Source organism: Phyllopteryx taeniolatus, chromosome 9 (assembly GCF_024500385.1).
Source record: "Phyllopteryx taeniolatus isolate TA_2022b chromosome 9, UOR_Ptae_1.2, whole genome shotgun sequence".
Lineage (NCBI taxonomy): Eukaryota > Metazoa > Chordata > Actinopteri > Syngnathiformes > Syngnathidae > Phyllopteryx > Phyllopteryx taeniolatus.
In genome coordinates this window covers 2614811-2632607 of record NC_084510.1, presented here as the reverse complement: position 1 = coordinate 2632607, position 17797 = coordinate 2614811, and the positions used below count along the sequence as shown (strand labels likewise).

General features: G+C 42.0%; 1 protein-coding gene across 4 annotated transcripts in view; it reads right to left on the bottom strand.

The window, feature by feature from the left end:
* The window catches only part of LOC133483561 (receptor-type tyrosine-protein phosphatase gamma-like), a 499015-nt gene that overhangs the window by 117486 nt on the left and 363732 nt on the right, over window positions 1-17797 (bottom strand). For all 4 annotated transcript variants that reach the window (XM_061784954.1, XM_061784955.1, XM_061784956.1 and 1 more), the window contains exon 9: window positions 1113-1297. In XM_061784954.1, the coding sequence (XP_061640938.1) occupies window positions 1113-1297 (185 nt within the window). The remainder of the gene's footprint in view (window positions 1-1112; window positions 1298-17797) is intronic.

The following is a 17797-nucleotide window of genomic DNA, read 5'->3' as shown; positions in this document are numbered from 1 at the left end:
CCCTACCTCTGCACTTGTATGTCATCCTGTGTTCCTCTTTTTTGGAAATAAGTATTCACTAGAGTAACTTCCTTCCTTTTTGTAAAATCTGTGCATCCAAATTCATTTAATTAACACCAAACCTTCTAATCACCTCAGTTTCTTTCATTAAATATGCCCACTGAAATCTGCTCCAATCACCACCCTCCCCGTCTAGGAATAGTCCTTAATGCTGCGTAATATGTCTGCTTTCAGTTCCATCACATCTTTCAAATGTCATCCCAGCACCCAAACCTATCTCCTGACCTTTGATAACAATTGTATGTATTTCCATCCATCTACTTCTTGTAATGATTACCATGTTCAAGGTCACAGGGAGCTGGAGCCTATTCCTGACTTTGGACAAAAGGCAGACCACACACTGGACTGGTTGCTAGTCAATTGCATGGCAATAATTTTGTTCAAGATTGTCTTCTACAGCTCTCCTTAGCTTTTGGCTTTGACATGATAGTGTTTCTGTTTAGCCTGGCTGTCGCTTGAAAATAGCGGATCTTTGCCCAGCCTTGCTGCAATGTCATGGTGCAGTATCATATAAGTTATGTTGAATGGACCGCCACTCTTGGGACCCAAATATGTATAAAGGCAGTTAAAACTCAGTTTTACATAACATGAACTCTTTAATTTATAAACCCCAATTTTGAGAGACTGATGCTATGTTTAGACCATGTGTAAAAGCCACAGAGTGAAGGTCAGACAGGTAGGTTAACACCATCACATGACCACAAATTACTCAGCAAATATTTACTTTGATTATGCACTTGTAGAAAAATACAGTCATCAGTTTAAAATGGGGCCAACCACCAAAAGATCCCATGGAGAATTTTTGAAGCCTTGACAGCCTCTGGCAAATGGTCAGGTGACCCATGTAGGATGCGGAGGCAGGGTTTGGTCATGGCTCAAAGATACGCTGAGCAGTTAGCACAGTAACTGGTGATCAAAACTACAATCACGCCACTCACATACATCTAACAATATTTTATTGGCAGTGTTATTACTTACTGTATATTTATTACAATGCCTCATACCTTTACTCAGTCATCTGCTCCTTGTAATCTGTCAAACCACAGTCTCACCAGTTTGTGTTTTGCATCAGTAAGGTGTGTCTCCTCATAGCTGTCATCGTGAGCTGTCCAGCTGTAGGACACCAGAAAGTGGAGGATCGGTGGGTGGTAGATGACCTCTGGACGTGCCCAGCGAACCACCAGGGCGCTTACGTTCACGTGTTGCACCTTCATGTTTACGGGAGCACTGCTGCACACTATCGGAAGAGATGCCAGGGAAAAGGAGACAGTTGAGAGTGTAACATACATATGAAGGATAATTAGAAGACATTTTGACCAAAAAGAAAGCATGGTTAAAAAACTAAAGTACGACGAATAAAAGAGGCATAAAGACAAAAATAATAATTAAAGGGAAATAGAAATACGTGTTCTATAATTAAGAGACTGAATATATCCGCTAAGCTTATCTTTCAAAAACAGAGTAGGTAGTAGAAAGAGTGTGAATGTTATGGAACAGTAGTTCAATTTGTGCTGTGGTATCAGTATTGCTTTGTGACTGTATTATTCATCAAAGCCCAACCACACACACCATTACTCTATACAGTATAAATAACTCAACTGTCCACATGTGCTTAACAAATTAATACACACATTGCTGCTACATAGACTGTCCTTGTTTTAAGTCTAGTTAAGATGGCTTAGCAAAGAATGGAGCCAACATCCACTGACTGTGCATATATGCTAGTGATATGAAAAAAAATATGAAGCCTAACAAATAACAGTTTCATCACAACTGTAATACTTCCATAATAATGCCCCATTTGCTCCTGTAGTGGCTGCGGCCGGGCAACTGGTGACTCTGTTCCACCAGTGAAACTCACAGTCGTATTTTATCTAAAATCTGGTACCCAATGCACAAACATTTTATCTCTTGGACTTCAGTTGTTTGTAGGTTTGACTGACCAGGCCAGCTTTAAAAGGGGACAACTGTGTATTGTGACTATGAGCTATATGGTGCACAAAGGAAAACACATTCCCTGTGAACTGAAAATAAATGTATTCTAAATTTGACACACCACAGAGAAGTGTGGAATTTGGAAAAAAATATATCAAATATATAAAATGAAGCTTCAAAATTGTCAAAAATCAAAACATTCTCTCCACTCTCAGACGCTGTGGGTGTGTCTGCTGAATATGCTGAAACCATGCCCCGGTCAACTTTAAACTGTCAATCAAACACCACGACTATGCGACGTAAAAAATGGATGGTGCTTTGTCTGGTATATTTCTTATGCCTTTCACATAACTCCATGTTTTAACCATGAAAGTATATCATCTTAAAGTCTCAGGTTTGTTGAATATAACCCATTGGGTCGTGGAGGGGCTTTTCCAGAGCGCGACATCATGGTGTTTTAAAGCAGCCATGCCAGCCTGAAGCCCCAGTCCACATGCTGGCTGTGAAATCGGACTTAAGTCCAACTGAAGTTATTTTTGTGTTTTATTTCTAAATACATTAAATATGTTTTAAGTGCTTAAAGCACGTGCAAATACTGAGTACAATATAGTAGCAGTACTGAATTGTCGAGATATAGCTTGAATCTCTTTTTCACCATCTCAGCTGGCCATATTTTTTTAGCATGACATAAAACCATCCCTGTGGTGAAAGTGGGCTGGGGTGTATATTTTCTAGCATGAGTCACCCCTCCCCCAACAAATAAACACCAAGCACCTTTATTCCATGTAGTGGCCATTCGGCGGAATCGCCACTTCCTTGTCCGAAATTTCTCGTCTATACAGAGCACTTGAGTACAATGCGCACCCACAAAATATACTCCAAAAATAAGGAAAACCCTTCTTCCTTTGTATAATGCTCACCCATGACTTTCTATCCATTGATATATGCAATAAATGTTAGTGGTTACCCTCTCATAATTTGTTTTTCTAATCAATTTTGATCGGTAATATTATTAACACTGAGGTTTACTTGTTCTTTAATAATGTATTTAATATTGTGGCACATCCTAGTGTTTAGTTTTAATACTGTGACTTTAAAACTAATCTATGGCTGTTCTAAAACACATATCTACTCATGTACCTCATTTCACTCAGAAATAATTACTTTTACTATACCTATGTATAATATGCACTATGGACTGGAAGATTTTTTTGGGGAAAAAGGTGCATTATACACAAGTAATTACGATTGGTCCAAGCCACTTAAAATCAACACAAAGGTGTTCTTTCGGGTTGAGGGCAGGACTCTGTACAGGCCAGTCAACTTCATCCATACTAAATTCCCTCATCCATGTCTTTATCATCCTTGCATTGTGCACTGGTGCACAGACATGTTGGAACAGGAAGGGGTCAACTGTTTGACTGTCCAAGATCTCTTGGTATGCTGAGGCATTCAGAGTTATTTTCACTGGAGCTCAGGGGCTAATATTTTGGACATTTGTAAAAGAAAATGTAAAAGAAAGTTGAAGTCGACATTTTGCCGTCATATCTGACTTTTCACCCTCCTCATTCTTCCGCCTTCTCTCTGTGACGCACCCGCACTCAAAAGCCGACAACGAAGCGCTTTTAAGCAGCCACACCAGTGCAAAGCCCTGGTCCACATGTTGGCTGTCTAGTCAGACTTTCCCCCCCCCTCTTTACTCCTCTCCCTCTCTCTGTGTGTCGTGCACACACTCACGGTCAACAATGTAGCGCCCTAAAGCCGCCACGCCAGTGGACTATCCGATGGGAAGATGCATTTTCGGGGTGTAGGTATAGCTAGCGAGCTGGATGTTGCAATTGCGCTGGACAACTACTGATGTGAACAAAGACGACTTTTTGTATCTGTTGATATTATCATTGTTATCATTGGGCCCAGTCGTACTCAAAATCTCTGGTCATTGGGACAACACCCAAAATAGGCCAAACAGTAAATAGTCTTAAGGCCATATGGGGATTTAGAAAACAGTCGGTCCCAGTCTTATAGGAAGGGACCATAAGGAGAGACAGTACTTCAAATGGCTTTATATCAGAAACAAACAATAGTAATGTGCACACAGTAAAGTCAGAGGGTTACCATATATGCAGATGATTCTGACCAGAAAGGGCAGTTATCAAAATTTACTATTGGGTGCTCCAGACAGCTGCAGCATTTCCATTACATGGTTTGCAAAAAATTATTTTCTTTTTATCCAGAAAGCCTGTGTCAACGGAGTCTTCCTTCACCATTTTCAACATCCAGATTTCGTCTTTTCTGGGAAGAAGAGGGGACCTGATCATATTCACTACATGCTCAAGTTCTTATATAGTGGGGAAGGGTGACACACATCCGATGCCCAAGCATATCACTGGGTGCCATTTTAGCCACACCCAAAAAAAAAAACTGTTTAACACAGTATCTGATCAATTGAATACTACATAGTTCTCAGTCTTTTCAAGTTTTCAGCAATTATCTTCAAACATGTTTAATGTATTTAGAAACAGCTCTCTGGAATTACTTTTCAGGGTCTTTCAGCACTTTTTAATTCATTGTACATCTTGTACGGAGATTAATACCATCTTTGACGTATAGGGAGAAGTGGAAAATGACTGTTAACCAGACGTTATCAAACACCAGGATTTGCCTCAATGCAATAATGCAGTTAATTTAAAAAGAATTGTACAGCTTCAGCTGTTCAACAGTCCGGGGTCTCCGTTGTCGTATTTTACGCTTCATAATGCGCCACACATTTTCAATGGGAGACAGGTCTGGACTGCAGGCAGGCCAGTCTAGTACCTGCACTCTTTTACTACAAAGCCACGCTGTTGTAACACGTGCAGAATGTGGTTTGCCATTGTCTTGCTGAAATAAGCAGGGGCGTCCATGAAAACAACGTTGCTTGGATGGCAGCATATGTTTCTCCAAAACCTGTATGTACATTTCAGCATTAATGGTGCCATCACAGATGTGTAAGTTAGCCCCATACCATCACAGATGCTGGCTTTTGAACTTTGCGTCCATAACAGTCCGGATGGTTCTTTTCCTCTTTGGCCCGGAGGACACGACGTCCACAATTTCCAAAAACAATTTGAAATGTGGACTCGTCGGACCACAGAACACTTTTCCACTTTGCATCAGTCTATCTTAGATGAGCTCAGGCCCAGAGAAGCCGGCGGCGTTTCCCTATATTCCTTGCAATTGTACGTTGAGGAACATTGTCCTTAAACTGTTGGACTATTTTCTCATGCACTTGTTCACAAAGAGGTGAACCTCGCCCCATAATTGCTTGTGAATGACTGAGCAATTCAGGGAAGCTCCTTTTATACCCAATCATGGCACCCACCTGTTCCCAATTAGCCTGTTCACCTGTGGGATGTTCCAAACAGGTGTTTGATGAGCAGTCCTCAACTTCTTTTTTGCCACGTCGCAGCTTTTTCAGAACGTGTTGCAGCAATAAAATTCTAAGTTAATGATTATTTGCGAAAAACAATAAAGTTTATCAGTTTGAACATTAAATATCTTGTCTTTGTAGTGTATTCAATTAAATATAAGTCGAACGTGATTTTCAAATCATTGTTTTCTGTTTTTATTTATGTTTAACACAACATACCCACTTCATTGGAATTGGGGTTGTACAATATTAACAGGAAAAAGGGAATTTTTACTCTCAATTACCAGTATATACAATAGCCATCTTGATAACTTGATACAATGAAAAAAATAACTTATCTGCGCGCAAAATAGTTTCCTTCTTTTATTAATTTTAATAGTGCTCACACCGAGAAGAAGAAAAAAAATCTAGCTTGTGTTGGATCTGGCTTTTATCTCATCAAAACAATATGTGTTCCCATAGCTCTGCTCATGTTGAAAACAAACAAAACATTACAAAATTAGCTAATGATAACAACTGGAGAAAATGAAACATGTTTTCTTAAGATCAGATGGAGAACATGTGAATGACACAAGCTTGTGGTTTTAGTCTGGCTTTCGTCAAAATGCATTTGCCAAAATGTATTATTGGAGATGATAAGGCCAAACAATTCTTTAAATAAGGCCGCGGATGGGAATATCTTGCTTCTCCGATTCTGTTTTCGTTGTCATTAATACTCCCCCCCGTTCCACCATGGTATTGCTGTCCCTGTTTTTTCCAAAAGATCTTAAATAATGAATAAATCAATGAAGCAAGCGATCAAAATTGCAACCTTGGCTGACTATTTCTGTCTTTTTTACACCGTGTTGTCACCTGCAGATGTTGGAAAAAGTAATATATATATATTGGCAAGGAAAGTACAGTCTGTTTTTAAATGGAGGAAGTAAAAAAAAAAAAAAAGTCTTCCAAAAATTAAATACTCATGTAAAGTCGAGATAGTTGAAAAATTGACTTTTGCAACAATTTATTTCTCTTCTGTTGAAAAGAACCGGTTGACTACGGGATGCTTAAAAAGAGCAATGACCCATATTCTCTGTGCGCAATGCAACTAAAACGGTTTCGAAGCGCCATCCGTCTGGCAGGTTGATGAAGAGATCCTCTTACGGCTTTCATCAAAGATAAGCATGGCACCACCACACACACGCACACAAACACAGAGGAATGAGGAAAAGAGGATATCTTTGGTCTTGCAGCATAGTGAACAACTGTTGATCGATGGCCAGGTCTTGATTATGGTTTAGGTTGGGCTGTAGGGTTTTGTGGTTGGGGGTGGGGAGAATTTGTTAAAGGCTAAGTAAGCTCTTGTTATCTGTCAGAAGAAAATATTGGCAAATCTGCTGCATGGATTCATTATAAAGAAATATGCACACATTTCTAGGATTCTTTAATTACAAACTTTAAAAGGCAAATATTATGTAGGCACACAATTATTTCCAAAGGAAACAAAGACATTGAAATGATCGGTTTCAGAGTCAAACTGTATAGGCAATGTTTTAACTAAGATTTCACAAATGAACACCAAAATTTAACACACCGTTCCCCATTAACACCTGAAATCTTGTAGCAGTAACGAGTCACATGACACAGGGGAAGGAGAAAGGGCTAATTTGGGCCAATTTGTACATTTTCATTTAAGAGCGTACTCATTTTTGTTCCCAGCGGTTTAGACATTAAAGGCTGAGTGTAAAATAATTTTGAGATGACAGTAAATTTATACTGTTGTGGACGCTGTACACAGACAACTTTATCTTGTAGCAAATTGTCATTTCTTCACTGTTGTCTCAAACAATGTTTTGAATAATGATATTTTTGTCGATGACTATACTATACTCTTGAATCAATGGTGAATGACTTGGAGGACTTATTAGACAAACACACAACTGTCATGGGTGTGTGTTCTGGTTGTTGTTTTCCCCTTGTCTCGTACACACCTGCTCCTCAGAGCATCTTCCCCACCTGTGCCTCTTTTACCCTAATTACCCCGTGCATTTAACCTCCTGTCTCATTCTTTCTGCTCGCTAGTTCGTTGTACCTTGTTGTCACGTTCCAGCATTCCTTGTTTCCACGTCACCGACTCATAGTAAGACAAGACCCTGTTCTGATTTTTGACCTTGCCTCTTTGCCTCACCTTTTTTGGATACTGTTGCCTTTTCGGATTGCCTGCCCGTGTACCGACCTCTACTCGTATATTAAACCTCTCTTTTATGAAACTCTCCATCTGTATTGGAGTCGTGCATTTTGGGTCCTGTCCTCTGTTCCATTCATGACAGCAACTTAACAAGGTGTTCATTCATTTCTGAAGTTCGGCAACAGTCCAAGCTTCAGTTAGGGTTCTGATTGGTTATTGTTCTGTCCCACGTGACAGTCAGTCCGTGGCTCAGAAATCCTGGCTTTTGATGACAACAGGATTTCCGATATTGAAGTTTTTACATTCATGAGTGTCAGTCCAGGCAGCACGGAGGACGACTGGTTAGCACATCTGCCTCACAGCTCTGAGGACACGTGTTCAAATACGGCCTCGCCTGTGTGGAGTTTGGATCTTCTCCCCGTGCCTGCGTGGGTTTTCTCCGGGTACTCCGGTTTCTCCCCACGTCCCTTAAACATGCATGCTAGGTTAATTGAAGACTCTAAATTGCTTGTAGGTGTGAATGTGGGTGAGAATAGTTGTTTATATGTGCCCTGCGATTGGCTGGCGACCATTTCAGGGTGTACCCCGCCTCTCGTCCGAAGATAGCTGGGATAGGCTCCAGCACGCCCGCGACGCGATTGAGGATAAGCGGTACAGAAAATTGATGGATGGACGGCAGTCAGAGAGAATGAAACTATTGACACACTTGCCATCACAAGATAATAAGTAATGATAATCTTTAGAGACATGAGATAATCGGGCCTTTGCTCGCTTTGGTCGCAATATGGGAATCAGGCTAAAAATGGCCTTGTTGTCTTCATCTGTGCCGGGGCTTGAAGGGTATACTGATTTCGAGGTTCCACGCTATATGCGGTCATGAATGAATGTATTCATATAATTACATTATTTTGAGGCGGCCTGGTGGCCGACTGGTTAGAGCGTCTACCTCACAGTTCTGAGGACCAGGGTTCAATCCCCGGCCCCGCCTGTGTGGAGATGCAAACTTCTCCACATGCCTGCATGGGTTTTCTCCAGGCACTCCGGTTTCCTCCCACATCCCAAAAACATGCATGGTAGGTTAATTGACAACTCTAAATTACCCGTAGGTGTGAATGTGAGTGGAAATAGTTTGTTTATATGTGCCCTGCGATTGGCTGGCAACCAGTTCAGGGTGTACCCCGCCTCCTGCCCAATGATAGCAGGGATAGGCTCCAGCACACCCTAGTGAGGAGAAGCGGCTCAGAAAATGGATTTCACTTCATTTCAAGTGAAGTGCATAAAACTTTGTACTGTATGTTGAAGTTCAAAAAAATAAAAAGAGGAGATGAGTCAGTTAAGGTGATCGTGGATTGCCTAGGTGAGGTGTTCCAACAGGCCATCGCGCATATTGTGAAGGACCACTTACACTGGTGCTTACATTTCTAAACTACTTGATGTTGCTCTTGTACCTTTTTAAATCTTCCCTGAGTGAACTTCGGCAAGCTCTGACACATCACATACTGTACACTACACAATAACCTAATACATAACAAGGGCTAAAAATGGTTGCATAGATGTGAAGAGCTTTTACAATGCATTACAATCACAAGTTCGCCACTTTTTCTGTTGTAAAGAGGAACTTAAATATATTCAATAAGCATTGTTCAAAAACCTGTAAAAAAAAAAAAAGGTTGGTTAAAAAGACGACACTGTAGCACAAGAAGACACTTTTTTTGTTGTTGTTTATTTTGGGAATGCGGCTCACATACCTTATGCCCTTTTAACTATAATTGTATTGATTCATATTCATTAGCCGCACATAATTATTATTAAACAAATGTGCTTCTCTTTTTTAAAATATCAATATGTGTAAAAGAAGAATGACATTTTATAGGCTTTACAATTAGGAGCTTTATGGTCGACTGTATGTCTTGCATAGTATAGTAATAGTGTAGTAAAACCATCCATATGACAATTCACTCCTTGACCTTGAAATTGACAGGAATATCATACCTTACTGTGAAATGAACAAACACACACTGCACACTGATTGAGGAGTACCTGCAACATTTGCACAACCAACATTGTCCGAGATTATCGCACTACTCGTCACTTTAAACCGCATACACTCCTTGAAGTCTCGGCACCCTTTGCACAATGGTCATTGCACCGGACTATTGCAATATTAGTCATTCGAACTGTTCTAAGTGCTAGAGGACTCTGCATCTTTTTGCAAAATTGTCAACAAAAAAAAATAATGTACCGGCATTACCAGATAACTAGCAACCCTTTACTGCTCAGTGAATGTTTTTTTTTTTTTTTGTCAATGTCTTTATGTCTCAAAAGTGTTCTCTGTCAATTCACTGTCTGTTGTCGTACTCGAGCGGCTCCAACTACCGGAGACAAATTCCTTGTGTGTTTTTTGGATATACTTGGCAAATAAAGATGATTCTGATTCTGATTTTGAAAAGTCATTATAGATTGTTTTTTGTCTGCAGTCTGACCCACAGAATCAATAACAAATCCATACAAATTCTGTTCAGTCCAACACAGAGATAGAGAATGCTTCAGGATGTGTTGCTCAAAAAAAGTTGAAGTGGTGGTGTTAAACAGTGTATAGTGATCACCATAGGAAGACGAGGAACTTTTGCAGTGACCTGATCACCTCTATTGGTCACACGAGACACTTTTACGTTGCTGATGAATGTTGATGTAGCGGATACGCCCTATGGAACATGTTGTCAACTCCAACCCCCAAGAGTTGATAACCTTTGCATTCCTGCTTCCTGACTCTCAACCAGTTGGCCTGGTTTTACAAGACACACCTGGTTTATATCATCTGAAGCCATAAACTGATTGCAAGTCTCCTCATGCCTTGCACAGCGTGATTGGGGGAAGGAAGTGATAGATGACTGTTGAACAATGGAACACAATCACCCCCTAGTGGTGATTAGAGACTCTGCCTGTGGACAATAAAAATGACACTGAAGAAATCCCACGTTTGTAACAAACAAAATAAAACATGAATATTCTAAATGAGCTGGGCGGTGGCCGAAGGCGGGGACCTTGGCGATCTGATCCACGGCTACAGAAGTTGGCTCTAGGGAAGTGAAATGTCACCTCTCTGGCAGGGAAGGAGCCCGAGCTGGTGTGTGAGGTCGAGAAGTTCCGACTAGATATAGTCGGACTCGCCTCCACACACAGCTTGGGCTCTGGTACCAGTCCTCACGAGAGTGGTTGGACTCTCTTACACTCTGGAGTTGCCCGCTGTGAGAGGCGCCAAGCAGGTGTGGGTATACTTATTGCCCCCCGGCTTGGCGCCTGTATGTTGGGGTTCACCCCGGTGGACGAGAGGGTAGCCTCCCTCCGCCTTCGGGTGGGGGAACGGGTCCTGACTGTTGTTTGTGCCTATGCACCAACGAGCAGTTCAGAGTACCTACCCTTTTTGGAGTCCTTGGAGGGGGTGCTGGAGAAAGCTCCCCCATTTTGAGGTCCTGAGCACTCTGGAGAAGGTTTTCATCGAGCATATCCCTGTACTTGGCCGTATTCATCTTTCCTTCGATTGCAACCAGTCGTCCTTCTTCCTGCAGCTGAAAAACAGACCCACAGCATGATGCTGCCATCACCATGCTTCACTGTTGGGCCTGTATTGGACAGGTGATGAGCAGTGCCTGGTTTTCTCCACACATACCGCTTAGAATTAAGGCCAAAACGTTCTATCTTGGTCTCATTAGACCAGAGAATCTTATTTCTCACCATCTTGGAGTCCTTCAAGTGTTGTTTTTTAGCAAACTCCATGCAGGCTTTCATGTGTCTTGGACTGAGGAGAGGCTTCCCTCGGGCCACACTGCCATAAGCCTCCGACTGGTGGAGGGCTTCAGTGACGGCTGACTTTCTAGAACTTTCTCCCATCTCCCGACTGCATCTCTGGAGCTCAACCACAGTGCTTTTTGGGTTCCTCTTTACCTCTCTCACCAAGGCTCTTCTCCCCCGATTGCGCAGTTTGCGCAGACAGCCAGCTCTAGGAATGGTTCTGGTCATCCCAAACGTCTTCCATTTAGGGATTATGGAGGCCACTGTGCTCTTAGGAAACTTAAGTGCAGCAGAATGGTTTTGTAACCTTGGCCAGATCTGTGCCTTGCCACAATTCTGTCTCTGAGCTCCTTCAGGCAGTTCCTTTGACCTCATGATTCTCATTTGTTCTGACATGCACTCTGAGCTGTAAGGTCTTATATAGACAGGTGTGTGGCTTTCCTAATCAAGTCAAAATCAGTATAATCAAACACAGCTGGACTCCAATGAAGGTGTAAAACCATCTCAAGGATGATCAGAAGAAATGGACAGCACCCGAGTTAAATATGAGTGTCACAGAAAAGGGTCTGAATACTTATGGCTGTTTGATATTTCAGTTTTTCTTTTTTCGTAAATCTGCAGAAAGTTCAACAATTCCGTTGTTTTTTCTGTCAATACGGGGTGCTGTGTGTACACTAATGCGGGAAAAAATGAACTTAAATGATTTTAGCAAATGGCTGCAATATAAAAAAGAGTGAGAAATTTAAGGGGGTCTGAATACTTTCCGTACCAACTGTATAATGTAATTCGTGGCTATGACCCGCAGGTAGGAGGTGACCTAGAGGTGAAAGAGAAATTCTGGAAGAAGTTGTTCTGAGCATCCCAGACAGAGAGAGAGTCGTGATTGGTACAGATTGTAATGAGCATGGATATGAACAGGGGATATGAACAAGTGACAGGTAAGTTCAGAATTCAGGAAAGGAACTTGGAGGTACAGATGGTGGTAGACTTTGCAAAAAGGATGGAAATGGCTGTTGTGAACACTTTCTTCCAGAAGAGGCAGGAACATAGGGTGACGTCCAAGATCTTGTGCAGGCGATGTAATGTCGAGGAGGTTACTGATTGTAAGGGGAGAGTGTGGCTAGACAGCATAGGACATCTGACATGGTTTGTCAGATGACTGGTGGTGGGGAGGAAGATTAAGAAGACAAAGGCAGAGTAGAGAACCCAAAGGTGGAAGCAAGAAAGGAAGAGTGTTGTGCGGCTTCTCAAGAAGAGGTGAGACAGGCTCACGGTGAACAGGAGGAGGGTGGACAAGAGGAGCTTCCAGAAGACTGGACGACTACAGCCAAGGTGTTCAGAGAGACAGGCAGGAGAGTACTTGGTGTGTCTTGTGGACTGGAGTCCCCGTGGATCATGATGTTCGCAGATGACATTGTAGAGAGCAGGTGGAGGAACAGTTAGAAAGGCGGAGGCATGCACTGGAGGCATGCAATGGAAAGGAGATGAATGAAGATAAGCCGAAGACAGAATATATGTGCATGAATGATAGGAGTGGAGGGGGAAGAGTGAGGCTACAAGGAGTGACGATAGCGAGGGTGGAGGACTTTAAATAATTGGGGTCAAAAGTCCAGAGCATAAATCATTTTCCACTTGAGACTATGTGAGTCCCAGGATGCACATGTCTGGAAACAATGAGTCCCAGCCCTGGAGCAATGAGTCTCTGGTCAGAATCATCATCAGAATCATCATCTTTATTTGCCAAGTATGTCAGAAACACAAAGGAATTGGTCTCCGGTCGTTGGAGCCACTCTAGTATAACAACAGACAGCCATTTGACAGAAAATACCTTTGACAAAAACAAAACTTAACAACACAGTACGGAGAGTCACTGAGCAATAAAACGTTACCAGTCATGTGGTAATGCCGATACATTTATTTATTTTTGTTGACAATTGTGCCAATGATGCAGAGTCCTCTAGCAATTTAGAGCAGTTTGAAATGACTAGTAGAACAATAGTCTGGTACAGTGACCATTGTGCAAATGCCGCAAAGTCTTCGATAAATGCAAGCAGTTTCAGGTGACGAGCAGTGCAATAATCTGTAACAATGTCCATCCATCCATCCATTTTCTGAGCCGCTTCTCCTCATTAGGGTCGCGGGCGTGCTGGAGCCTATCCCAGCTGTCATCGGGCAGAAGGCGGGGTACACCCTGAACTGGTTGCCAGCCAATCGCAGGGCACATAGAAACTAACAACCATTCACACTCACAGTCATGCCTACGGGCAATTTAGAGTCTCCAATTAATGCATGTTTTTGGGATGTGGGAGGAAACCGGAGTGCCCGGAGAAAACCCACGCAGGCACGGGGAGAACATGCAAACTCCACACAGGCGGGGACGGGGATTGAACCCCGCACCTCAGAACTGTGAGGCTGACGCTCTAACCAGTCGGCCACCGTGCCGCCTGTAACAATGTCAATTGTGCAAATGATGCATATACTTCTCAAGCTCATGAGTGGCCAGCATTGGTCAACAATAGGTATGCAAATAGTGCAGAGTGGCGACTACTACACACTACTACAGTGAATGCACGAATAATGTCTCATTGGCCTGACAGAGATGTGACAACAATCTCAAGACAAAATTGGCAGCATGTTACAATTCTAAGTTAAATGTTTAAGAGGTTAATGGGAAGAGGGAAGAAGCTGTTGGAATTTCTGCTTGTTTTAGTTTGCATTGTTTGATAGCGCCTACCTGAGGGAAGGAGCTGGAAGAGGTGGTGACCAGGATGTGGAGCGTCCAAGAGGATTTTGCATGCTCTTGTCTTAGTTCTGGCAGCATACAAGTCCTCAAGGGTAGGTAGGGGCGTAGCGACAACAGCAGTCCTGATTGTCCGTTGCAGACGGAGTTTGTCCTTTTTTGTGGCAGCACCAAACCAGATTGTGATGGATGAACACAGGAGTGATTCGATGACTGCTGTGTAGAACTGCCTCAACAGCTCCTGTGGCAGGCTGTGCTTCCTCAGAAGCCACAGGAAGTACATCCTCTGCTGGGCCTTTTTGAGGATGGAGTTAATGTTGGTCTCCCACTTCAGGTCCTAAGAGACTGTAATTCTCAGGAACTTGAAGGTCTCGACGGTTGACACAGGGCAATATGATAGCGTGAAGCTCCACTTCCTGTCAATACGCAGACTCGTTAACATCTTTGATGAGGCTGATGACTGTGGTGTCGTCTGCAGGGGGGTGTCAGAGGTGGGAATCGGTGGTCCGGCTGGGTTGGTATGGGGTGTGAAAGTGTTCTTTTCAAATCTGCAGTTGAAGGTGTCATCAGCTAGCTTTTCAAATCTGCAGTTGAAGGTGTCATCAGCTAGCCCTTTATTGTTCTCTGCTTGTGGGGATGGTCTCTTGTAGTTGGTTAGCCACTTTAATCCACGCCAGACTGATTTTAAGTCGTTAGCGGTAAACTGTTTTTCTCACTTTACTACATAATTTCTCTTTGCGATGTTAATTTCTTTAGTCAGCTGGTTTCTAGTGCAATTATACAGGGCTCTATCCCCACTTTGATCGGCGTCCTCTTTAGCTTGGCGAAGTTGCTTAAGTTTAGCAGTGAACCACAGCTTGTTGTTATTGAACGTGCGAAATGACTTTGTTGGTACACACACATCTTCACAGAAACTGATATAGGCTGAAACAGTGTCCGTATATTCATCCAGGCTGCCAGTTGTATTTTCAAAGACACTCCAGTCTGTACAGTCTAAACTGCTTTGAAGTTCTATCTTTCCTTCATTGGTTCACTTATTCACTGTAGGCTTTGTTTTCTTGTATGGTGGTATTAAGTGAATTAAACAGTGATCAGATGAGCCCAGAGCTGCATGGGGGATAGCATGGTATGTGTCATTTAGCGTAGTACAGCTGTGGTCTAGAATGTTATTTTCCCTGGTAGAAGAGTTGATGTGCTGCTTGTATTTAGGGAGTTTGTGGTTGAGTTTTGCTTTGTTAAAGTCCCCAAGAATAATGAGGGGTGAATCTGGGTACTTTTTTTCAAGTTTGTTTCCCTGTTCTGCGAGCGTTAGCAGTGCGGCATTTGTGTTACCTTGAGGAGGAATGTAGACACCCGCGAGTATGAATGAGGTGAAGTCGTGCGGTGAGTAGAATGATTTAAAGTTCAAAAACAGCGACTCCGAGTCTGCTGCAGTGTGTGCTGAGGTCCGTGACGTCGGTACACCATTTTCCGTTGATACAGAAGCATATCCTGCTGCCTTTTGACTCCGTGAAGCAATCTGCTGGTGTAGTTGGAAGCCCGGAAGCATTACACCGCCATCAGTGACGCATTCACAAAGGCATGTCTCCGTGAAGCAGAGGGCAGTGGAATGTCTGAAGTCCTTACTGGTCTTTGTGAGAAGATGAAGCTCTTCCATTTTGTTGGGTAGGGAGTGTAGATTTGCGAGGTGAATAGACAGGAGCGGCATTCGGAATCCTCTCTTACGGAGCTTAACCTGCACCCTGGCTCGTTTCCCTCTGTGGTATGGCCTTTGCCTTCATGCGCCGTACACCGCGGCCGCCACTCCGGTAAGTAACTCAGAGAAAAAACTGAGCAGATTTGTGAAAGTTGGTCCGGGGTAGACTCCCTAATGTTTAGCAAGTCTTCCCTTGTGTAAGTGAGTCGCGTAATGTCTCCAAAGACGAACGATAAACACAAAAACATAAGACAGTAAATAGAGAGCACGTAACCGAGGCGACCACACGGTTAGGCGTCATCTTGGATATCAACTTATCATCACGGATACCGATACAGTAATCCTCCTCTATGTCGGTTGTTTCTTCGCGGTCCCGCTATGTTGCAGATTTTTATTTGTTCAATTTTTACAATATTTTTGTGTTATCCACTGCTCTTGCTCTCTCACAATATACTGTATTATGTATAATTCCACGATAGGAAATTTTTTTGGATACATTTTCCCAAACTATAGTATCGATGTTTTTTTTTTTATGCCACTGATATGATGATATTACAGAGCATAATAATTCAAGTACATCCTTTTTAAGAAAAAATAACTTTCAATTCTAAAGAACATTGAATATTGGCATTGTAATGTTGAACAATAAATAACATCTTATTATTATTATTTTTTTTTATCAGTTTATTTTTGAAAGGGGACAATGCAATTTCATAAAACACATGAAGTACACATGGTTAAAAAAGCCAGAATTAGCCAGAAGGCTAATTTTCATCTGTAGTCCCCAGGCCATGATGTAAAAAAGCAGTAAAATACATCTACAAGACAATATAATACAGGATACATAATCAAACTATACTATTAAGAGAGAATAAAATAATAAAGAATAAAACTATTATTCATATTCCTATATAATAAATCACACCCAGGCTCTGTTCGCAAAAATTGCACTTAAACAAATATTAAAATTTGCCACATCATCATTAAACCACTAAAGAGGCCCTAAAAATGTCTTAAAGCCTGCCAAATTTAAATGAATAAAAATAATAATAATAAAAAAAAAACAATTAAAACTCCATGTATGTACATGAAAGCATTTGGGCTTTGTCACTTTTTTATATCAGATGCCATACATTTTAATATTACCGTTATTTTTTAGTCTTTATTTCTATTTATTGTATGAATGTTGTCGTGTTATGAACTTTATAATTTTTGCTGCCTGTACAATTTCTGCTGCCTCTTGGCTTTTGAAAAAAGGTTTTATCTCTCATTAAGATTTTTACCTGTTTAACAAAAGGACACGGCACAGTGAACGACTTGTTAGCACATCACACTTCTGAGGATCTAGTTCACATCCAGGTCGCCTGTGTGGAGTTTGGATGTTCTCCCTGTGCCTGCGTGGGTTTTCTCCGGGTATCCGGTTTCTCTCCACATCCCAAAAACATGCAAGGTAGGTTAATTGAAGACTCCAAATTGCCTGTAGATGTGTATGTGAGTGTGAATGACTGAATGACTGAATGTTTATATGTGCCCTGTGATTGCCTGGCAACCAGTTTAGGGTGTACCCCGCCTCACGCCCGCAGTTAGCTGGGATATGCTCCAGCATACCTGTGACCCTAGTGAGAATAAGCAGTGTAGAAAATGAAGGGATGGAAATAAAGGATACCTAAAATGTAAAATAAGTCCAGCCCTCGAGCTCCTAGACTATGATGTGGGACCTTTACCTGTCAATGAAATGACGCTGAAAATGAGTTTGCTGAAGTAAACTTAGTTCTGCCTAAATATTGATAACTGTGTTTATGGTTTATAAACAGTTACACACACACATATGGGAAAGCTGTTTGTTTGTGTGTGTGTTATGTGGGGAACACTGACTTTTTAATGATGTCGCCATGGTCAAGTGAGCTTTTTAGCTCCAGTCCTTAGCTCGCTAGCTCATTAGCTCGCAGGCTGGCGAATGTATTAAACAGTTAACTTTCCCTAAGTGTCCCAGTTGTG